General features: G+C 48.2%; 1 protein-coding gene across 2 annotated transcripts in view; it reads right to left on the bottom strand.

Annotated features, from left to right (window-relative positions):
* Positions 1 to 564: 564 nt before the first annotated feature.
* Positions 565 to 20,452, bottom strand: part of Dnai1 (dynein axonemal intermediate chain 1) — a 63,454-nt gene continuing 43,566 nt past the window's right edge. Inside the window, exons 13-20 of one of the 2 annotated variants that reach the window (XM_070009017.1) lie at positions 14,794 to 15,041; positions 9,339 to 9,428; positions 9,090 to 9,177; positions 8,373 to 8,452; positions 7,109 to 7,257; positions 6,927 to 7,026; positions 3,785 to 3,970; positions 565 to 867 (exon numbers count right to left, since the gene is read on the bottom strand). In XM_070009017.1, coding sequence (XP_069865118.1) covers positions 769 to 867; positions 3,785 to 3,970; positions 6,927 to 7,026; positions 7,109 to 7,257; positions 8,373 to 8,452; positions 9,090 to 9,177; positions 9,339 to 9,428; positions 14,794 to 15,041 — 1,040 coding nt within the window. In that variant the 3' untranslated portion in view covers positions 565 to 768. The remainder of the gene's footprint in view (positions 868 to 3,784; positions 3,971 to 6,926; positions 7,027 to 7,108; positions 7,258 to 8,372; positions 8,453 to 9,089; positions 9,178 to 9,338; positions 9,429 to 14,793; positions 15,042 to 20,452) is intronic. The other variant, XM_070009025.1, reaches the window with a different exon arrangement.

Below are 20,452 nucleotides of genomic sequence, written 5' to 3'. Positions count from 1 at the left end.
CGCCGATTCTCTCTCTGATTCTAGTCCTAACTCCAGCCCTGGCCCCTGTCCTGAGAAGGCACCACCTCCCCAGAAACCTAGCCATGAAGGCAGCTACTTGCTGCAACCCTGAAGGTCCCTTGGTCTACCCTGGAGCCTGGGATGTGAATCTACCCCATTCAGAGCCTGGAATTAGGACTCCAGAGTTCAGCCAGCCTGGGGTCCAGAACTCTTGAGTCCAACCTGCTTGGAGCTGGACCCAGCCTGGCTTCAGGAGATAGGTGGTCCTAGATAGATAGGCCCAGAGTGGGGGTTCAGGCGTTGGTGCTAGGGCCAGGGCCATCTGGACTCTGCTCCATCCCAAGGTCCAAGGGCTGGGTTTACCCTTTCCCTAAGCTCAGTGCCTCTGGGCCCTCTAGGTTGGGGAAGCAAACTGGAACCCATGGCAATAATGGGAGGGTGTCCAGGCTGGGCCCCTCCTTTGGTCCTCCCACTGTTTGCTGGATAATAAATGGAACTACGGCTCTATCCTGAGATTTTTCTCCTTCCTGAGGGCCCCACAGTAGCAAAATTAAAGATAGGAGGTGAGCTTTTAAACACAGGTTTATTTGTGCAAGTCAAAAGGGAGTAATGGTGGTGGAGGGTCAGATTTGGGAGAAAGGTGTCAGAACCTTCAGGAGAAGGGCAGATGCAGGGGTAGGATCACAAGTTGGAAGCAGGCATCTGGTACCCAGCCCAGGACCTGGAATATATTAGTTCAATAAATGGGCAGAGACTGAGACCAGACCATCAGATCTTGGTTTTCACTTCCCTCACCAGGTTCAGTAGTTTGTCCAGTTTTGCGATCTCCACAGCTGGGCCCTTCTGAACTTCCTGCCCCTTCTTTTCCTGGGAGAGGGAAATACGGGTTGGAGAAAAATGTAAGGGATAGCCTGCTTCTCTGGGTACCCACATTGACTCTTTGCCTAGCCTGCCCCAGTTGTGCCCTGCCCTGCCCTGCCCAATAAATACTGGATCCTTGCCACCTCCCTCTCCCATATGGTTCTTCACCAATCCTTCACTTTCTCAGGTTAGGTGACTCAAGGGTCTGGATAGGGGACTACAAGAAAGCATCAGCTTTTGCTGTGAACCTCAGCTAAATATGGGGTCTTGATGCTTCCAGGAGTGGGAGTAGTAACCATGATCTTCTAAGGACTAAGTTTTTAGGCAGGAAGAGCAGAGGCTCTGGGGAGGGACAGGATCTGGCTGTTGGGACTTCCTTCTACCAATAGAAGCTAATAGGTATGTGCTCGAGGAGGGAAAGAGATCATAGGTGCCCTCACCTAGTGCTCTCTTACCTAATATGTTCAGGTCAGGTTGGGGGTTGGAACCAGACTTGCTATGGTGGGAAAAGTGTCTCCTGTGCATGAAGGTGGATGGGATACCTATGTGATTCTAGGTATCGATGGCTGGGACTATCCCTCAGAAGAGAAGATGTGGCCTTTACCCTGCCCCCCACCTGCAAAGCACTCTAATGCTTCCACTGGTAAGTTGGGCCCTGAAAAAAAAAGGAGTTGGGTTGTTTCATTCTCTACTGTCCCGTTGGGATGTCAGCTATGCTGGAACAGGCTGGGCAGCAGCCATTTCGTGCTTTCCCTCTGATCCTGGACTCCTACACCCTTAACCAACTGTGCCCACTGCTCACTGGCACCTGCTCCAGTCATGCCCGGGTCTGGTCATGGCTGCAAGGTAGGGGGAGCCTGCAGGGGCAGTAGGCCCCATTCTGGCACCATCCAGGTTGCTAACACCATGCAGAGCTCAGATTTCCTCTTGCCTTGACCCCCAGCACCACTCCCAGATCGGCCCTTGCAGGCCATTGAAGCCCAGTACAGAGGACAAGATCTTTTTCTCACTTTCCATATTTTCTCCTGACTGTTCAGTTTCTCTTCTAAGCCTTAACCCTATCCCCTGGGATTTAAGGGACCTGGTTTTTAGTTCTAGCTGTCATTAATTCCCCATATGACTTTAGGTAAATTCCTTGGTCTTTCCAAGCTTCAATTTCCCATGTACATAATGGTTAGGTTAAGACAGTCCTTTAACTTCTGAAGCTCCCCAGGCAGGGAAGTCAGTTCTTATGGGAAAAGCAGGGAGTCTGCAGCTTACAGAGGAAGGTCTATAGGGATGTCCACAGGACTTCCTTTCATACAAATCATGAGGTTACTGACAGAGAAAGAAATTTCACAGGAACTACTAATCTACTCAAGTACAAGCCCCCCGACTGTCCCTTACTCAGGTCCTCAGAGCTACTCAAGTCCCAGCTATGAATGGTCCTTGGCGTTAGAACTGTGGGAGATTCCTGCCTCCCCAGATCAGGGTGTGTAGGGCTCCCATCCATTTCTACCACCCTCTTGGTGTCATGGCTGTTTCTGTCCCCACAAGTGACCATCCTCCCAGAGGGTCGTCCAGCTCTGCCAGCTTAAGCCAGCTCCTCTTTCATTAAATTAAGAACAGATTTTATCTGTTCCACAAACTGCTGCCGCCTTCCCCCCTCCTGAGGCCAACTAGCTGGGCTCTGCAAGGAGATTCAGACCACGCCCTGCTCCCCCACCCCCTAAAGCCCACCACAGCCTCTGGGCCACAGCTGCAGGCGCTTAACAGCCTTTTGAGTATTTATAGCCAAGTCTACCCCCTCCTCCAGCTGGCTACAATTACAGCCCGGCCATACTCCTGGTCCTGGTGGGGAATAGACCAAGCCAGCACTGGAGCAATGGGGCATGGTCGCTGTCTGGGTGGAGGCACAGTGGGGAGAAGTCAGTAGCTGAGACAGGCCTCTGCTCCTGCCTCAAATTGCAGTAAATGCTTCAAATTGCAAACAGGAGGTAGTCATCAGGGCAGCTTGGCCCGACCCTGACCCTGGCCAGGAACCTGGCAGAAAGCAAAGCGCCATTTCCTATACAAATGGGCAGGACTCACCTCTTGCTTCTAGGCTGTAAATTTTTTAAGTTGGATGCTGGGTCTTTTGGTGTGAAGTCTGGATTCTATTTTTTTTTTTTCCAGTCTTGGGGCTTGAACTCAGGGCCTGGGCACTGTCCCTGAGTTTCTTTAGCTCAAGGCTAGCACTCTACCACTTGAGCCACAGCACCACTTCTGGCTTTTTCTGTTTATGTGGTACTAAGGAATCGAACCAAGGGCTTCATGCATGCTAGGCAAACACTCTACCACTAAGACACATTCCCAGCCCTGAAGGCTGGATTCTTAAGTCTGAATTTGGACTCAAGGCTAGACTCTGAGATCGTGGATATGTCTGTGGTCTATTTGAAACACTTGGGCTCTGGGCAGGGTCTCATAACTGTCAGAGACCACAAAAACTAGAGTTCAAAAGGAGGACTGCATAGCTGCTGACCTAGTTCTCTTTTCACAGCTCATTTCTTTCCTTCCCTGTATAGACCTGAAGCTCCCAGGCCAGGGACCACTGAAGCTGAAACCATGTAAGCCCAGCAATGAAGTCTTACTAAGCCTCCATTCTCCTACCTGGGTGACCTGTAATGCCCATAGCATCTTCCACTCCCAAAGATAATGATGCCCTCACACCGCCCCCAGGATTAGGCCTACTTTCTGACTGGGTACCTCCACACTGGCCCCACAATTAAGGGAGATGCAGCATGCCAACTGATCTGTTTTCCTCACAAACCTGCTTCTCCACTTAGCCTCTTTATTCTGCCAGTGATATCATCCTTATCTTGGATACTCTAAGCCAGAAACCTGTGGCTCCTCCCCCTTTTCTCATCCCCACCAGCTCCCTTCTCTCTAGTGGCAGAGCCCATACCTTTGGCATCTTGCGCAAGTTAGGTGAGAGTTTGAGGCAGGTGATATGCCCACGGTCATCACCCACAATGATGATAGGGTAGATGGGGTTGAACTTCACATGGGTGATCTTATTCTTCTTTTTGGCTACCACGGGCTGGTTGCAGATGGATTCATACTTGTTGATGGCCAAGTCAAACACATGAGCCTATGGAGAGGTCGGTGTCATCACACCTCTTCTGAGGTCCCCTACCTCAGAAGAACTAATTCCCTGAACTCTCTGGGGATACTAAAGCAGGCTAATGGTTACCAACCAGAGCTGGAGGCAGCCGGAGAAGAAATTTAGTGTCTCTGCTCATGTTTTGCTTGTGGTTGAGGAGTGAGAATAAAAGTGTAGTAGATTTTTTTTTAAAATATGTGTCCAAATCCTAGGGCTTGAACTCAAGAGTCTGGGCTCTCTCCCCTAGCATTTTTCCCCCTAGCACTCTACCATTTGAGCTACAGCTCTACTTTAGGTTTTTGAGGTGATTAATTGGAGATCAGAGTCTCACAGCCAGGCGCCGGTGGCTCACACCTATAAACCTAGCTACACAGGAGGCTGAGATCTGACAATCATGATTCAAAGCCCACCAGGGCAGGAAAGTCCTCAAGACTCTCCAATGAACCACCAGAAAAGCAGAAGTGGCGCTCTGGCTTAAGTGGTAGAGGGCTCACCTTGAGCTGAAGAGTTGAGGGACAGTGCCCAGGCCCAGAGTTCAAGCCCCAGGACCGAGAAGAAAAAAAAAAAGTCTCACAGACTTTCCTGAACCACAATCGTCAGATCTCAGCCTCCTGCATAGCTAGAATTATAAGCATGAGCAACCAGCACCCAGTATTAGGGGAAATTTTAAGTGCATACAGAATGAACAACAATAACAGCTACTATTTTTCTAGTCTAATGTAGATTAGACTAAATTGCCATGTAGTATATTCTGGACATACAAGTGCAAAGTTACATCATCTATTTACACTCTGTAGGAGGTTCTGTTATTATCCATATATTATAAATGAGTTAGAAGGTCTTTGAGGCTAACTTATTAGTAATTGGCAGAGCCATGTTTGTCCTGGTTAATAGAAGTAAAGTGCTCAGACTGCTGTGGACATGTAAGTACTCAATAAATGTTTGATGCCATCTTTGCCACACTCAAAAGTCCAAACCTCTATCAACTCTTGCCCTGACAACTACGGCAGCCTCCTACCTGGTCTCTCTGTTTCCCCTACAACCCATTCCCAGGCAATAGCCAGACTTCCTTTTAAAAAAAAGTAAAAATCCTCCCAGAGTTTCCTCCTCGCTTTCATGCTTACTCCTCCCTTTGCTCACAGCACTGCAGCCACATTTCCTTCCTGTTCCTGAAGCCCTTCAGGCTCAGTCCTACCTCAGCGTGCTAGCACCAACTCTTCTTCAGTGTGGACGGTCCCCTACTCTGTCTTCCCAAGACTAGCCCCTTGTTACTCAGTTCTCAGCTTGAATGTCTCCTCTTCAAACAAGGCTTTCCTGACCATGCTAAAAGAAAAAGAAATACCCATTTCTTTTCTGTCTGTCTCTCTGTCTTGAAACTGGGACTGTGTAGCTCAGTTTAGCCTCCAACGCTCAATCTTCCTGCCTTAGCCTCCCAACTGCTGAGATTGTAAGAGTAAGCCACTATGTCCCTCCCATCTTTCTTTTGATGTCAGTCCTAGGGTTTGAGCTCAGGGCCTAGGCATTGTTCCTGATCTTTTGTGCTCAAGGCTAGTGTTCTACAACTTGAATCACAGCTACACTTTCAGTTTTATTGGTGTTTAATTGGAGATAAAAAGTCTCATAGACTTTCCTGCTTGGGCTGGCTTTGAACCACAATCTTCAGATCTTTGCTTCCTAAGTAGGCTTACAGACCTGAGGCATCAGTGCCTAGCTCCTTGTTTTAATATGACACTCTTATCAAGTTGTAATTCACATACTATACATAAATGCTATCCATTTAAAGTATACAGTTTTGGGGTTTTTCCATATATTCATTCCATCAATACCACCAATTTTAGAATGTTTTCATTACTCCAAAACAAACTTTGTACCCACTAGCAGTCACTCTCCATTTTCTCCCAACCCAGTTAGGCCTGTGCAACACAAATCTACTTTCCATCTCTATGGATTTGTCTCTCTTGAACATACCATATACTAGGATTCTAGGCAAATCTATTTTGAATATATCATGTAAGTGTGATCGAGTCATACAATGTATGTCCTTTTGTGTTGGGCTTATTTTACTTACCATAAAGTTTTCAAGAATCATCCATTGTTGTAGGATGTATTGGTATGTCATTCCTTGTCCTTACTGAATAGTAATACCTTTGTAAATTCAGTATGCTTATCCATTCATCAGTTGGTGGACACAGTTGTTTCATTCTCTGGCTATTACGAATAATGCTGCTATAAATATTTGTATTCACACATTGCCCTTTTTAAATCCTCTCCTCTTAACACTATGGGAATTTTAATGTTCTCTTCTCTTTTTGTCTTGCCCTTCACACTATAAGAGAAGCCCCATAAGAACAGAGCTTGAATCACCAAGGCCTTAGCTTTGAGTGGGCATCACAGTTGGCCCTTAGTAAGCTTCTATTTAGGGAATGGATGACTGACTGACTTTAGGGTGATGCCTTAATCACTGTATTTTTTTCCTTGGGGCAGCAGAAGCTTTTCCATTTATATCAAAGTCCATAAGGAGAACAGGTTTGTAAGAATGTTCTCATTTCTAAGCTTGTACTACTTCTCCCATTTTGCCAGTGAGAAACCCCTTCTCAAAATCATCTTACATGCTTCCGGAGATGAAGAACTCACTACCTTATAGACACTATTGCAGCAACAGATCAGTTCTGGTTCATAAGCTTGTCTTTAGCTCAAGTTGGCCCCTGCTACCATCTACCTCTCTTTCCAGGGACCTCAGAGAAGATAACTACTTGATGGCATCTCGTCGCCCAGAGTTCTTTCTCCACTGAATCGAACACTCCTTTCCCTCCTTGAGGCCTCTTGCAATGAATGACTCATCTTCTGAGAATACAAGTCCTTAGGCCCCATGTTCCTTACTGACCTGAGATCCCTTACCAGATCTCTAGTAGGGGCTTAGCGGGAGGAAGAAGGGGCCACTCACCTTCCCATCTGTGGTGACTGCAGCAAACACAGTGGAAGAGTATGGTGCCCAGGCCACATCACCCACGGCTGAGTTCAGGTCATAGATGAACATGGGGGTCCTGCAGTAGAGGAGGAGGGAAGCCTGTGACACAAGGGCTGGCTCACAGTGGCAGAGCACAGGTGAGGGGGCAGGCTCCTCACTTGATGGTGTGGTCCCAGATCTTCACTGTCCAGTCAGAACTGCAGGACATGAAGACCTTGCTGTGGTATGGGTTCCAGGTCACAGCATCCACTGCCATGTTGTGGGCATCATAGGTGTCTAGGAATTGGCTGGAGTAGGCTTTAGAGCACTGGTACAAAGATGGAGGTGGGAGAGGAGAGTCAGCAGCCACCCTTCCATGGAGGCCCTGAAGGATCTGAACCTGAGCCTGCTTTTCTGCCCTAGCCCACCTCACTGTCACAACTGAGTTGGTGCCAAGCTACTGGCTGCTTTTCCCATACCCTATTCCCCCAGAGAGGAGGGAGGTACGTAGGAGTTGTGGTCAGGGTTGACCACAGAGCTTTCCTGGAGAGGGAAAGTGGCTGAGCCTTGGGATTCCAGGCCCATCAGAATAGGGCAGAGCTGGTCGCAGGCCCTGGAAAAGGTGAGGCCATATCATTTCTTCAGGCCAGGGCCTGTGGATAGAAAGACTGCTGGGTCTACCGCTTTATGGACGACATCCTGCCTTCCTGGTGCAGGCAAGAGGCAACTTGAAGCCCCAGATTTCCCATTCAGTTTCTGGCCCAGCCAGTGAGCCTCTCCCCCCTCCCTATGGGAGACAGAGTGACAGACTAGTCTCTACGTTCTCTCCAGCCCGCTGGGGAGGCCTCAGGAAGGGGTAGAGAGGGGGGGGGACCTTTTTTACATTCAGACCAGCTCTGGCTGGGCCTCAGGGGCTCCCGGGAGGCTGCCTGTAATTAACATTCTGAGTCTCAGAGCCTAAGAAAAGCTTGCAGCCAGAGCTATTTCTGGATGGATGGAGGTTCAGAGGATGTTCACCTACTAACACTGAGACACTGCAGACACTGGTGGTGAGGTTGTGTCCTGCCGGCGGGGATGCACTGGTATTAGAGATCAATCTGCTTGTTACCTGGCCTTCAAAGCCTAGCTGAGTTCAGATTTCCACCACAGAGTCTGCCTAGAATGTTCCTATTCCCCCACTCCGCATTCCCAGCTGCTTCTACCCCTAGGAAAGGAGGGACAGCCCAGAGGAGAAGAGACTGGACTGGGCTTAAAGCCACCCTCTAGATTGCCTTTTCCTGTAGCCCCTCTTCCTGCCATCCAAGCAGATTAAGAAATTCTCCCAGAATTGATGAACACTGAGATGTGTCAGAACAGAATTCGTTGAGTATTGTCAACAACTTGGGCTAAGTTCTCAAGTCCATATAGCCCTGCAAAGAACTGCCAGGGACAGAACTGCCTCACCTTGTAGATTTTCCCCTCCTCTGTGCCTACTAGGAACATGTAGTCGATCTCTCGGTGGAAGTCGAAAGCAGTGCCACAGCCTTGGGAGAAGAGGGAGTAGCCTCAGCCCAGTTCTCCAAGGGAGCCGTCTGCCCTACCCTAGCTGAGCCAGGAACAGCCTGTGACAAAATGAGCTATGAACATGGTCCCAGTGAGGGCTGGGACAAGGCTAAGCAAATTGCAAATTGGCACTCTGGTATGCTTGTCCCAGACAGGACTCTGCAACCGGCCAGGGGTTCTGCAGACAGGAATGAGGGGCTGGGTAAACAAGGCAGGGATTGAGTTAAACAGGGTCAGGGTCAGGGTAAACAGGGATGGGGTCTGCAAACAGGGGACGTGGTCTGTGCAAACAGGGATATGGTCTGCATAAACAAGGTAGGAATTGAGTAAACAGGGACTGGATCTGGATAAACAGGGCCCAGATCTGCATAAACAGGGATGGATCTGCATAACAGCACCTGATCTGCATAAACAAGAACTGGGTCTGCAAATGGGGGAGGAACTGGAGAGGGTTTGCAAATGGCCAAGAGCTCAACTAACAGTCAGGCTTTTTCCTGTCTTCCTGTCTGGGCTCCAGCATCTGTCTGGGAGGGAGTTCTGGGAAGGGGAGGTCTCTTATTGACTCTGAGGATGAACTGTGCAGCTAGGGCCTGGAGGTAAGCGGGATGGGGTTCCTACCCACAGTGTGTAACTGCAGTCCCTCAGGAATCTCTGTCGTGCTGCCTTCCACCTTCAGCTTGATGACATCTGTGTGAACCAGCTCACTCTGTAGTGGGAGAAGGCAGAAAGAGGAACGAGGGTTGGGCTAGGTCAGCAGGGCTGCAAGATTCCTTTTCCCTCATCCTTCATCCATTCCTCCCATCTACCTCCCCCCCTTCCCCCCCCCACACACCCGCCAACCTGCACAACTCTCTAAAAAGCAAGCACCTTTACTAGTGTCCAAGACACGATCCGACCGTCAGACGACACAGAGAAGAAGTTTAGGTTGTGGTCCATGTCGTCCTTCTGCCATTTTACCTGGAACATACCAACCCATAGTAAGCTCTGGGACTCTGCTTGGGGTTTGTGTAAGGGCTCTGAACAAGGCTCCCCATGCACCCACATGAATCTCAGAAACATGTTCTGGGAGCCTATTTCCTGAAATCCTATAATTGGCCCCCCTCACCTCCTCCCATCCAGCTCTCTCTCTCTCTCTCTTCCTGACCAATCTAGGATAATTGTGCCAGTCAGAGCATTGCCCTAATGTATTGGTTCAGAAGTGGAGGTACCTAATTCCATTTTGGGTTGGGTTCTAGATGCCTAGCTGCAGGAAAATTATGTTTCTGAGTTCTAAGTTACTTTCATAGACTCAGCCTTGCAAACAGCACCTTCACTTATAAAATGGAAGTCATAATAGCATAGGCTTGTTGTGAAAATAAATGAGATACTATAGAGAAAAAGGGTGGGAAAATGCAAAAAAAATATGAGATACTATATGTAAAGTCTTTAGGCCAGAGCACTGCATATTAAGTGTTAAATAAATGCCAACTAATGCAGCTAAAGTCTGGTGGTACACATCTCTAATCCCAGCATTTGGGAAACTGAGGCATGAGAGAATCCCAAATTCAAGGCCACCCGGGCTTACATAACAAAATTCTGTCTCAAAAATAAATCAATAACTAATGCTAGCTAATATCCTCATTATTACCATCACCCTAGGATTTCAAACTCCAAGCTGCTGCGAGGCCTTTTCCCTGTTTGCTTGGGAGTGGGTGAGGAAGGGGAGGAACTCACCCCACCTCCCGCCCTCCTCTTCTAGGCCTGGCCTTTCTCTAGGAAGTGTCTCCTCTTTTCCAACCTTCACATGGACACTAGCTCCTGCTCCCAGAATTTTGCTCCCAAATCCCAGATTTAAGTTGTATTTCTCCATCTGCAAATCAGGGTTAATTATCCTGCCCCACCCATCTTCTCAGGGCTGGAAGCAAACATATGGGAAAGTGTTTTGGAGACAGAGCTGTTGTCTTATGAAGATGACACGCTTGAGGCTCAAGTTTCTGTTGCCAGATGTGGAAGCCTGGCCACGCCAAGTTCCAGAGAGATGGAGTGGGGCTGGGTGCCCAAAGCTTTCCATCCAGAGGCTCCTTCCAGACCGCCCATGCTGGGACCACTGTCCAGTGCCCTCCCCCTGTCACAAACAGAGGCCCAGTGAGGGAGGCCAAGAACCCAGTGCTGTCGTTTATAACCACAGCTGTCACCATGGCTGTTGTGGGGTGAGGAGAAAGGATTGCCTCTCTCCAACTACCACCCAAGCCTGGAAGGTCAGAGCTGGAGGAAGGGGGCTGAGTCCTGCCTAGGCTTGTTTGGATAATGGGTTGTTTTGTGCTCTCATGGTAGAGAGGGGGACGGAGGGGGGGGGATGTCAGAATGCTGCACTGCCTTTAAGGCACAAGTCAGATACTGAGACTACTTCTTCTGTACAATGGTGGTCCCTTTAAAGGGAGGAGGGGACAAGGGGTGTCAAAAGCCAGGCTGTAAGAGGCGCTAGGGAGCTGCAAAAGGAAGTGTTTAATGAGCAGATGCCCTGCACTCAGGGAAATTGTATTTCACACCCCACTTAGCAGCCTGATGCCCAGTGGGGGGTGGAGAGGTATATTTTCAAGTGACTGTGCATGTGTCACACACGTGCTTCTGGAGTAGAGGTGAGAGGGTAGGAATAAAGCAAGAGACAGAGTGGTAACTAGGCTAAAAGGAATGAGTAGAAACCCAAGGTCTAGATGATAGAATGTGGAGCTGAAGCTTGCTTAATTGATTCTTCCTCTCCTGCCTTATCTGATTAGGGCAGAACAGCCTGGCCCCAGTCTCTGTTTTTCATCCTTCCTTCTCCCTTCCCAAGAACTGCATAACTCATACACAGCCCAGAGTGTTGCTAGTTAAGGCTTCATAGCAGGGCCGAAGCAGGGCTAGGCCACCCAGGAAGGCTCTCTTGGGAAGCAGTCAACTCTTCTTAGACATTTCTCTTCTTACACACTTCTGTCCTTGGCTCTAAAACCTTCTCTGACTCCCCATTGCCAATGGAATAAACTTTCTGCCCCCACCTGGCACTGAAGTTCAAAACCACCTTTCCTACCTCCTCAAAGTACTCTGTACACAGTCCCTTAAAAAAAAGAAAAAGACCTAAGCCTGTGCCCATGGCTTGTGACTATAATCCTAGCTACTCAGGAGGTTGAGATTTGAGGATCATGACTCAAAGCTAGCTTGGGCAGGAAAATCCGTGGGACTCTTTTATCTCTAGTTAACAAGCAAAAAAACTGTACGTAGAGCTGTGACTCAGGTGGTAGAGTGCTAGCTTTGAGTACAAAAGCTCAGAGACAGCAACAGGACCAGCAAAAAAAGAAAAAAGAAAAGAAAAAAGCCCTAGGCTCTGGTGTTTCTGGCATCTCACTCACCAGCCTGTCTTTCAAGCTCCAGGCTCTTAGAGCCAATTGCTTGGACCAGGCCTCCCACTGGGTGTCACAGCCTTTTTAGATTCACTTCTGGCCAAACCTGTTCCCTTCTGCCTTTCTACATCTGCAGATGCCTTGGTGGGCACACTAAACCTCAGCATCATTGATTCTTCTCTTTCCCTGGATCCAACCAATCCCTGCCTTCTATCAGTTTTACTGTCCCAACAACTCTGCATCCATAGTCCACATCTCCATCTCCAGTGCGTTGCCCTTCCTTATTCTTTGGACTTTCTCAAGGTGTAACCAGAAGTACTTTCCAGGACTTTGCATGACTGTATACCTCTACCCTCTGATGACTGGGCAGCAATTTTTTTTTTTTTTGGTCCATTGTGGGGCTTGAACTCTGGGCCTGGGTGCTGTCCCTGAGCTCTTCAGCTCAAGGCAAGTGCTCTACCACTTGAGCCACAGCGCCACTTCCAGTTTTCAGTGGTCAATTGGAGATAAGAGTCTTATGGACTTTCCTGCCTGGGCTGGCTTTGAACCATGATCCTCAGATCTCAGCCTCCCGAGCAGCTAATATTATAGTCCTGAGCCACTGGCACCCAGCTGGGCAGCAATCTTCTGACTATGCCCAGGAGGAATCCTTAGGAGCCTTGAGAAGGTACCTTAAGGAATGGGAAGAATGATACCACTTACGCAAACAGGACCCTGATTCCATAGCAGTGCCACTCTCATCTTTTTTGTTGTTGGTGGTAGTTATGGGGCTTGAACTCTGGACCTGGGTGCTGTCCCTGTGTTTTTGTGTGCAAAGCTAGTGCTCTATCACTTTAAGCCACAGCTCCACTTCCAGTTTTTAGTGGTTAATTGGAAATAAGAGTCTCACAGCCTTTCTTGCCCTGGGGTTGGCTTCAAGCCTCCTGAGTAGCTAGGATTACAGGCATAAGCCACCAATGCCAGACTCATCTTTTGTTAAATATATTGTGCTTCTATATTTAATATTTCATTTGAAATCACTGCCTTCCATTACCCATGGTTCTTCCCTTGGACGAAGCACACTCAACAGTGCCGGCCCTTTCCTCGGGTGTTGCTCCCCTCTCCTCGTCTTTACATGTGCTCTGACTGGTGATGTGTTGTTTCCAGCAGGTCACTGTGCTTGAAGCTCTGCGTCTGTACATGTGGCCCCCTTTTGTGTTCGCCTTTGGCTTACTAACACTTATCCTCACAATTCAGCTCAGCAGTTGCTTTCTCTAGAAAGACTTGCCTAGCCCTTCCTGGCCCTAGTCCCCACTCAGGACAGTGTGTGTGGACATCATACTCTTGTACTTATACTTTAGCACTTAGCATTCTGCCCTGCACTGGTCAGCTTGTGGCTGTGGTTATCTTCCCACCAGAACCCCAGAGACTACGCCCTGGAGTGTCCGTTAGCAGCCAGAGGAGGACTTACTGAATGGACAAGTGAATAAATGAATAGCTGATGGATGAATGAGGAGAGGAGGAAGGGAATGAAAGGAAAAGAATATGAAGTGAGTAGATGAATGAGTCACAGGTCCCTCATGGGTCATCTGCTATGGTTCTGGTCAAGAACCCTGACTTTTCTGCTTTGCAAAGGTGGTAGCCTATTTTCCTGGCAGGATAATGGGGGAACAAGCAACCCCTGCCCAGGTGAGCTGTGATCTTCCTGGAACTTATACAGTGAAAAGGATAATATGTTTTCCTGTCCATTTTTTCCAGCTAACCAATCTGTTATTTGATCTAGAGAGCACAGTAGAGTAGGAATAGGGTGGATGGCCTACGTCTCTCCCATCTCCTGGGTTTGGACAGTCATCAGTGTTTTAGCATTGGGTATCTGAGCTAGAAAGTAGGGGAAGGATTAGCATTGTTTCCATCTGATTGATTCCTTTCTCTTCTCCCTGGACTTTAAAGTCTCTATAGACATCTTCCTCATGCCTGGAGATTGCCATATGACTGGAGGTAACAGAATGGGAGGCAGACTTTTAGATGCAACCTCCTCTCCTCCTTGTGGAAAGTAAGGAGAAAGGGTGTGGCTGTAGGGCTGCCTCCCTTTCAGCAGAAGGCTCTACATAAAGCATGAGGCTGGGAGAGTTCCATGTCTCCTGTGCCTGCCTCTGCTCAGACTTGTCTCAGATCCAGAGCCTGGAGCCAGCATCCGTATATCTCTGGGAGCACAGGGCCAGCAGAGTTGGAGTACAGAGCCTGAAGGTGTCAGGAACACAGGGCAGCAAAAGGTAAGAGAACAGAGCCCAGTGCTGCCTGATAAGTCCAGAGACTTTGGGTAACTTGAGGCAGAAATCCAAACTTAGGTTCTCCCACATATGTTTATGGGGTTAGGTGCAAACTTCAGAGGAGGAAACCTATAGGACACAATGAGAAGAGCTTGCAAAGCTCGGGCCAAAACTAGAATTCTGAGAGTGAGACTATGAATTATACTCCCAGTGGAGTAAGATGAGAGACAGAGTCAGGGTGAAATTCAGCCTCAATGTCCTGGCAATAATACATCAGGGACACCACCTATCCCTCCAGTATGTCTAGAGAAGAAAGCAGTGCTACAAGAGGCTCCAGGAAAGACTTTACATACCAGACCCTCCAGCCTTACTCAGAGGGTAAACAACAGAAAACCTGTCTAGGAGCTTTTCAAAATCTAGCCCAGGCTTCAGCTGACAGCCCCATGAGGATCTGAACTCTCTAACATACTCAACCAGAGTCTGTGAGGCCCTGCAGGCTTTCAGCTGAGACCTCTGAGTTACTGATTACCCCTTCTAGGAGACCCTTGGCAGATAAATGGAAGCCTCTTGCTGGGAGTTCAGGGGCAGACCCCAGCTCCCTGTCCTCACATCAAGTTTCTCGGCCTTGCCTGTATCTCTTTCCTTCCCATGGCCCCTCCTCCAGTGGTTCCTAGGCCCAGGTGCTGCTCCCATCCAGGTCCCTGGTCCAAAGCTGACCTGCCACACAGGGTCCGTGTGCTTGCCCGACTTTGCCGTGCTTCGGAAGCAGGGCTGAGAGTGGGGCTTCTTGAGGTTGTAAATGGCCACGTTGCCATCGTAGTGACCCACTACCACCAGGTAGGGATGGTCCACGTGCATGTCAAGACACATGATGCCGCTCTCACTGCTGAAGATGTATTCAGGAAAACTGGGGTTCTTCATGCTGTAGAGGAGCAGCATACCCCGGCTTTGCTTCATGAAGTCATCTGTCCAGGGAAGATGGGCAGTTGTGGTTGGAGGATCCATCAGCTCTGCCAGGGAAGTCCCCTAGCCACTGTCCCACCAGATGGGAAACCCTTGCCCTGCTCTGCTGTTGGAGTGCATGGACTCCTCTGGTATTCATCTTCTCTAACTTGGATATGGAACTATGAAATCTAGCCTGCCCCTCCTCAGGGCTCATGGAAGGATCCAAGAACCAATAAAAGTGACCTGGCTATAAAGGGCCAGTCATCCTCTTTAATCTCCCTGGGGCACAGGAAAGAGAGACTCAGGCTCATAGAATTGTTAAGTGGAAAAGTATGTGGACTTGGGAATTCTCTCTTAGTACCCTCAAAAGGAATACAGATATCCAAGCCCGGGGGCAGGTTTCTGTCCTATAAATGCCCGAATAATGCCCACATCCCCCTAATCTCTCATCTAAGAGCCAGAGCTAATTTTGAATTAACATGTTATTTTATATAGTTAGTCCCAAATTGGCCACCATGAATATCATCTCATTCCCTCAGGCTTCACAGTCCCTGTTACAGCCTGTGCTCTGGCTCTGGGTACTCTCCACAGAGAGACGCAAGTCCCCAGCCAATCAGGCTTCCACAGGCTCACTCAGCCTTGCCTCAGATTTTGGTGATCAACAAATCAACTCAGCACAGGTCCTCCTCCCTACCTTTCCCTACTTTCTTCTGATTCTGATATGCCGTCATGGAGCAGCATATAGTCCTAGCCTCAAGACCAGTTATCTGTCACTGGCTGAGACCTCCTAGCTTCTTCCGTAACTAGAGCTGGGGAGTCAGAAGCTACTTTAATCACTAATTTAGGGCAGCCCATGACAAAGCAGCCTTTTGACCTTTCCACTTAGTACTGTTCATGGCCCCTTTCTTTATCTGGCAACTGCAGGGACTGGCACCTCATAACCAGGTAGCCAGTCTTTTTTTTGTGTGTGTGTGAAAATACTGTACAGAGGGGTTACAATTACATGGGCAAGATAATGAGTACATTTCTTATCAAGCATTGTAGCCTCCTCCTCTGTTTCCCCTTCCCACCCCTTCCCATTCTCCCCCTGCCCTCCCACCCAATCCTTCCCCCCCCCCCCCGCCAGGTAGCCAGTCTTGAGGGGTAAAGACCATGGGTGGGAGAGACAGGGAGACAACCCCAACTTTGCTAATTTTGTTGAGTCATTCTGTATTATTTTGGGTGGTACCCAAGTTTGAATTCATGGCCTCAACTATCTCTGAAGAAGTCAGCTTTCCCTTACTGTAACTAATCCTCACCAGCTCTGAGACTGCCGGGGAAGCCCTCCTCAGATTACTTGCAAAGGAGGCCACACGTGCAAGGAAGGTCTGCACCTAGGGTGGAAGTTTCCAGGGTCAGGCTGGAGCTATGGAGAGGGTATGCTGTGGTTCAGAAAGGAAATGCTTCTGCTCCAGACAAAATGACTCTCCAAGGAAAGAGGGGGAGTTTGGGACCCTCCAGATCCCCTGAAACCAAAGCTGGAACACCCTGGGCCTGGCTCCATCTCAAAAGCCAGCTGAGGACTAGCCTTGATATAGAAAGTGGGATGAGCTGGGATGTGCCCCAAGGGGGATCGGACTGTCTAAGGAAGAGATCTGCTGCTGGCTGAGAGGATTATCTTTTTTGCCCAGAACACAAAGCACTTAAAATAGGCAATGTGACCCTCACTTTAGCTCCTTTTGTTTATCAAGAAAATCTGAGAATCTGATCTAAGCTGCCCCCTGCAATGTCAAAGACACTCTACTGCTAGATGCTCCAGTAGGCCAGAGGTGATCATGATTCTGTTCTGTCCTTGATGCTGGTCAAAACCAACAGAGGAGGAACAGGTAGACAGCCAAGGAAATGGGTAAATGAGTGAAGGCTCAATATAAGGACTCAGATGCCATCTTTATTGTACCAGGAGTCAAAATTGGGCACAGCCCATACAACTGTTTTTACTAGGCACCAGGGCCTGGCCCCTTGAGGGACAGCAGTGATGACCTAATTTCTCTAGAGAAACACTTAGCACCCACTTCCCCCTACATGCATGCTTATGTGTGTCAATGACCAATGGAGCCAGGGAAGGAAGGTTGGAGGGTATAAGCTGGCTTAATAACTCTCACTGGAGAATATTTGACCCATTCATGGAACCACTGGGATTAGAAGCTGGAATTACCCTAATTTCATAAATGGGGAAACAGGCCTAGAGGAAAGTAATGGTGTGCTCAGCTACATGACACATGTCACATGGTATTTGCCATGACCCATATCCTTTTTCATAGCTGAAATTATCCTGCTTAAGAAATCTGGTCTTTAGCTGGAGGTGGACAAAGGAGAAGGAGGCCAGATCTAATGGGGTGGTGGTTAGTGGCCAAGCCAATCCAATCCCTCCAGGTTCTAGATAGAATGTAAAAGGGACAGGGAGGGCAGTCAAGCAAGATTAAAGGGAGTAACTGTGCAGAATAAAGCAGGGATAGCCAGGCACTGGTGTCTCCTGCTTGTAATACTAGATACTCAGGAGGCTGAGATCTGATGATCCAGACTGGGCAAGAAAGGCTATGAGACTAATCTCCAATAACTACCAGAAAATCAGAAGTAGAGCTGTGGCTCCAAGTGGTAGAGAACTAACCTTGAGCAAAAGAGCTCAGGGACAGGACCCAGGCCCTGGGTTCAAGCCCCACAACTGACCAATTAAAAAAAAAAGGAATAAAGCAGGGATTTCAGGAGAGAGGGACACAGAGCTACCAGTCATACAAACTCCCGGGCCATACGCAAGCTCTACTCTCAACCTCATATTAGTGGTTCTTGGCAGGAAGCTAGTCCCTAATCCTGGCTAGACTACATGTTCGAGGAATTCTAATTCAGGGATTTTCCTGCCAAACCATACTAGGAAAGTATTTAACTGGTATTTCCTCTCAGTTGGACTCTTTTTGTGGGGGGGAGAGGGTGAGTTTGAACTCAGAGCCTCCCACTTGCTAGGCAGATGCTCTACCACTTGAGCCATTCCACCAACCTTTTGACTATATCTTATACTGTGGACTCCTCATCCCTGACTCTAGTGCTAACTCTGAGACCTCACTATTCTATTTTCCAGTGTGACATCATAGCCTAACTGTCCCAACATATCATTATCTTATCTTCTAAAAGCCCTCACTTAAATGATATCATTATACAAATTACTAATGGTCTTCATGTGATATCATCATTCAGTGACATCACTGCCCAATCCTCCAACATCCTTAATATGATATCACCAATCAGGGCACCAGCAGTCTAATGATATCATTGCTTAGCCATCCAACATTCCCAGTACAACATCACCAACCAGTCACCAGAAGTACCAGCCATCCACCCAGGCCATCCTCACCCAAGCCATCCACCGTGTCTCAGCTCTCAATGTAGAATCCCACCAGACTCAAGGCTTGCAGAGCCTTGGCTCTTGGTCCCTGGGATAGTTAGTTGGAATGAATACTACAAACTTCCTAAGCAATCAGAGAAAAGCTATAGAGTCCAGTAATCACCAGATTATGAGGAACTGAAAGCAGGTCTTTTCTTGGCCTTCCATGAAGAACAGAGGGAACATATCTGGCTTGCTCGTTTTTTTGGTAAAAGAGCTGCCTTCGGTTTACCCTGTTGCCCAGTAGATAACAGCTGTAGATCATGGAGACCCACTCTAGAACATTCTGGCTGTCAGGAGAACCCTCGGCTTCTATTCAGGACTTAACAGAAAGTGAAGCAAGTAGAGGGCATGTTGGGGCATGGGGCTAAATCCAGGTCAGTGATCAGTAAGAAGTAGATGCCAAACTGCAAAGACAAGGATACCATGCCAGCCAGTAGGTCCTCTTGTACAGTGGCATCCTAAACGAGGCCAGCCCTGGACTGGCTCCAAGGCAGCAGCTGTTTGATGACTCCCTTATTTAGTCATACAAGAGGTACTTGGAGGCAATGTTCGGTAGGCAGAATAATGTCCTCCCCCCCAAATGTCCACATCCTAATCCCCAGTCCTATAAATATGTCACTTCGCACGGCAAAAGAGACTTTGCAGATGTGATTAAGTTGAAGATCTTGAGACGGGGAGATTATCCTGGATTATCTGGGTGGATTTAATGTAATCACAAGGGTTCTTATAAGGGAAAGAGGGAGGCAGAAGAGTCAGAGGATGAGATGTGACGACAAAAGCAGATGTCAGAATGATGCCATTGCTGGCTGGAAGAGGGCCACTAGCCATGGAATGCAGGCAGTCTCGAGAAGCTGGGGGCGGGGGGGGGGGGGGGAAGGAAACAGGTGCTCCCTGCAGACTCCAGACCTGATTTTAGCTCTGTGAAGCCCACTTTGAACTTCTCACCCCCAGAACTGTAAGATAAGAATTTCATTGTTTAAGCCATTATGTTTGTGGTCATTTGGTCTGAGCAGAAACAAGGAGGCAACAATGCTTGATAAGAATTGTACCCATTATCTTGCCCATGTAATTGTAACCCCTCTGTACAGTATTTTCACAATAAAAAAAACAAAACAAAACAACAACAACAACAGCAACAACAAAGAAATGAATATTAGAGGCATTCAGGAAAGGCTGACCCAAACTCTAGTTTCAGAAGTCAGAGATGGCAGCTTTTGGGGGGATGATTCAGAAGCCATTCTAGAAATCAGGGGGATGAATGTAACAATATTCAACATTTCTGATGATAATAATGAATGCTCCCTGTTTCCTATACCCTAGCCTGCCACTTTGGACTCCAAGAACAGAGATACCCTCTGTGTAGGGATTTTCACAGTCTCCGGAGGCAAAGGACAGAGCCCAAGGCTGCTCATGAAAAGGGTCATGAGTCACTAGAGGGTTCCAAACCTCAAACATGGCCCAGAGGCTCTGCAGCCAAGCCGGGCTCGGGCTCCCAGGCTTTTCCAGGCCCTCTTGTTGGATTAGAAGTCTTATTTAAGCAGTATAGAAAGCACGAACAAGGCCTCACAGACAAAATACATCAAGGGGACATTTAATTTGATTTAGGGAAAAATGAGGCAAACATTTGGGAACCTAAATAACTAGCCAGTAATTAAACTAACAACGGGAATGTCCTTGCACTACAACCCAGCAAGCACCGTGGCCTTTATGGACTGTATTTACAAAGAGACCTGACAACATAATTAGTCCTGTAAATTTTACGCAGCCTGCAGCCGAGGAGTGATGGATTTTGTGTGTGGAGGATGAGCAGGGAGAAATGAGGTGGATGAATTTCCATTTTCAGTAAATGAAATTAACACTGCTTAATTAGTGAAGCTGACAAATAAATGATCAGGAAAGATTTAAATCCCTATGAGTGCATCTCTGGCCCGGGCAAGCTCCTATGGTGAGACAGAACAGATTTATTGCTGGGGGTTAGGGTCTGCATGGATTCCTTTTGAGCGTGTGGCCCCC

Source organism: Dipodomys merriami, unplaced genomic scaffold (genome assembly GCF_024711535.1).
Source record: "Dipodomys merriami isolate MVZ:Mamm:240054 unplaced genomic scaffold, mDipMer1.0.p SCAF_11, whole genome shotgun sequence".
NCBI classification, from domain to species: Eukaryota; Metazoa; Chordata; class Mammalia; order Rodentia; family Heteromyidae; genus Dipodomys; species Dipodomys merriami.
This window is presented reverse-complemented; position numbering and strand designations above follow the sequence as displayed.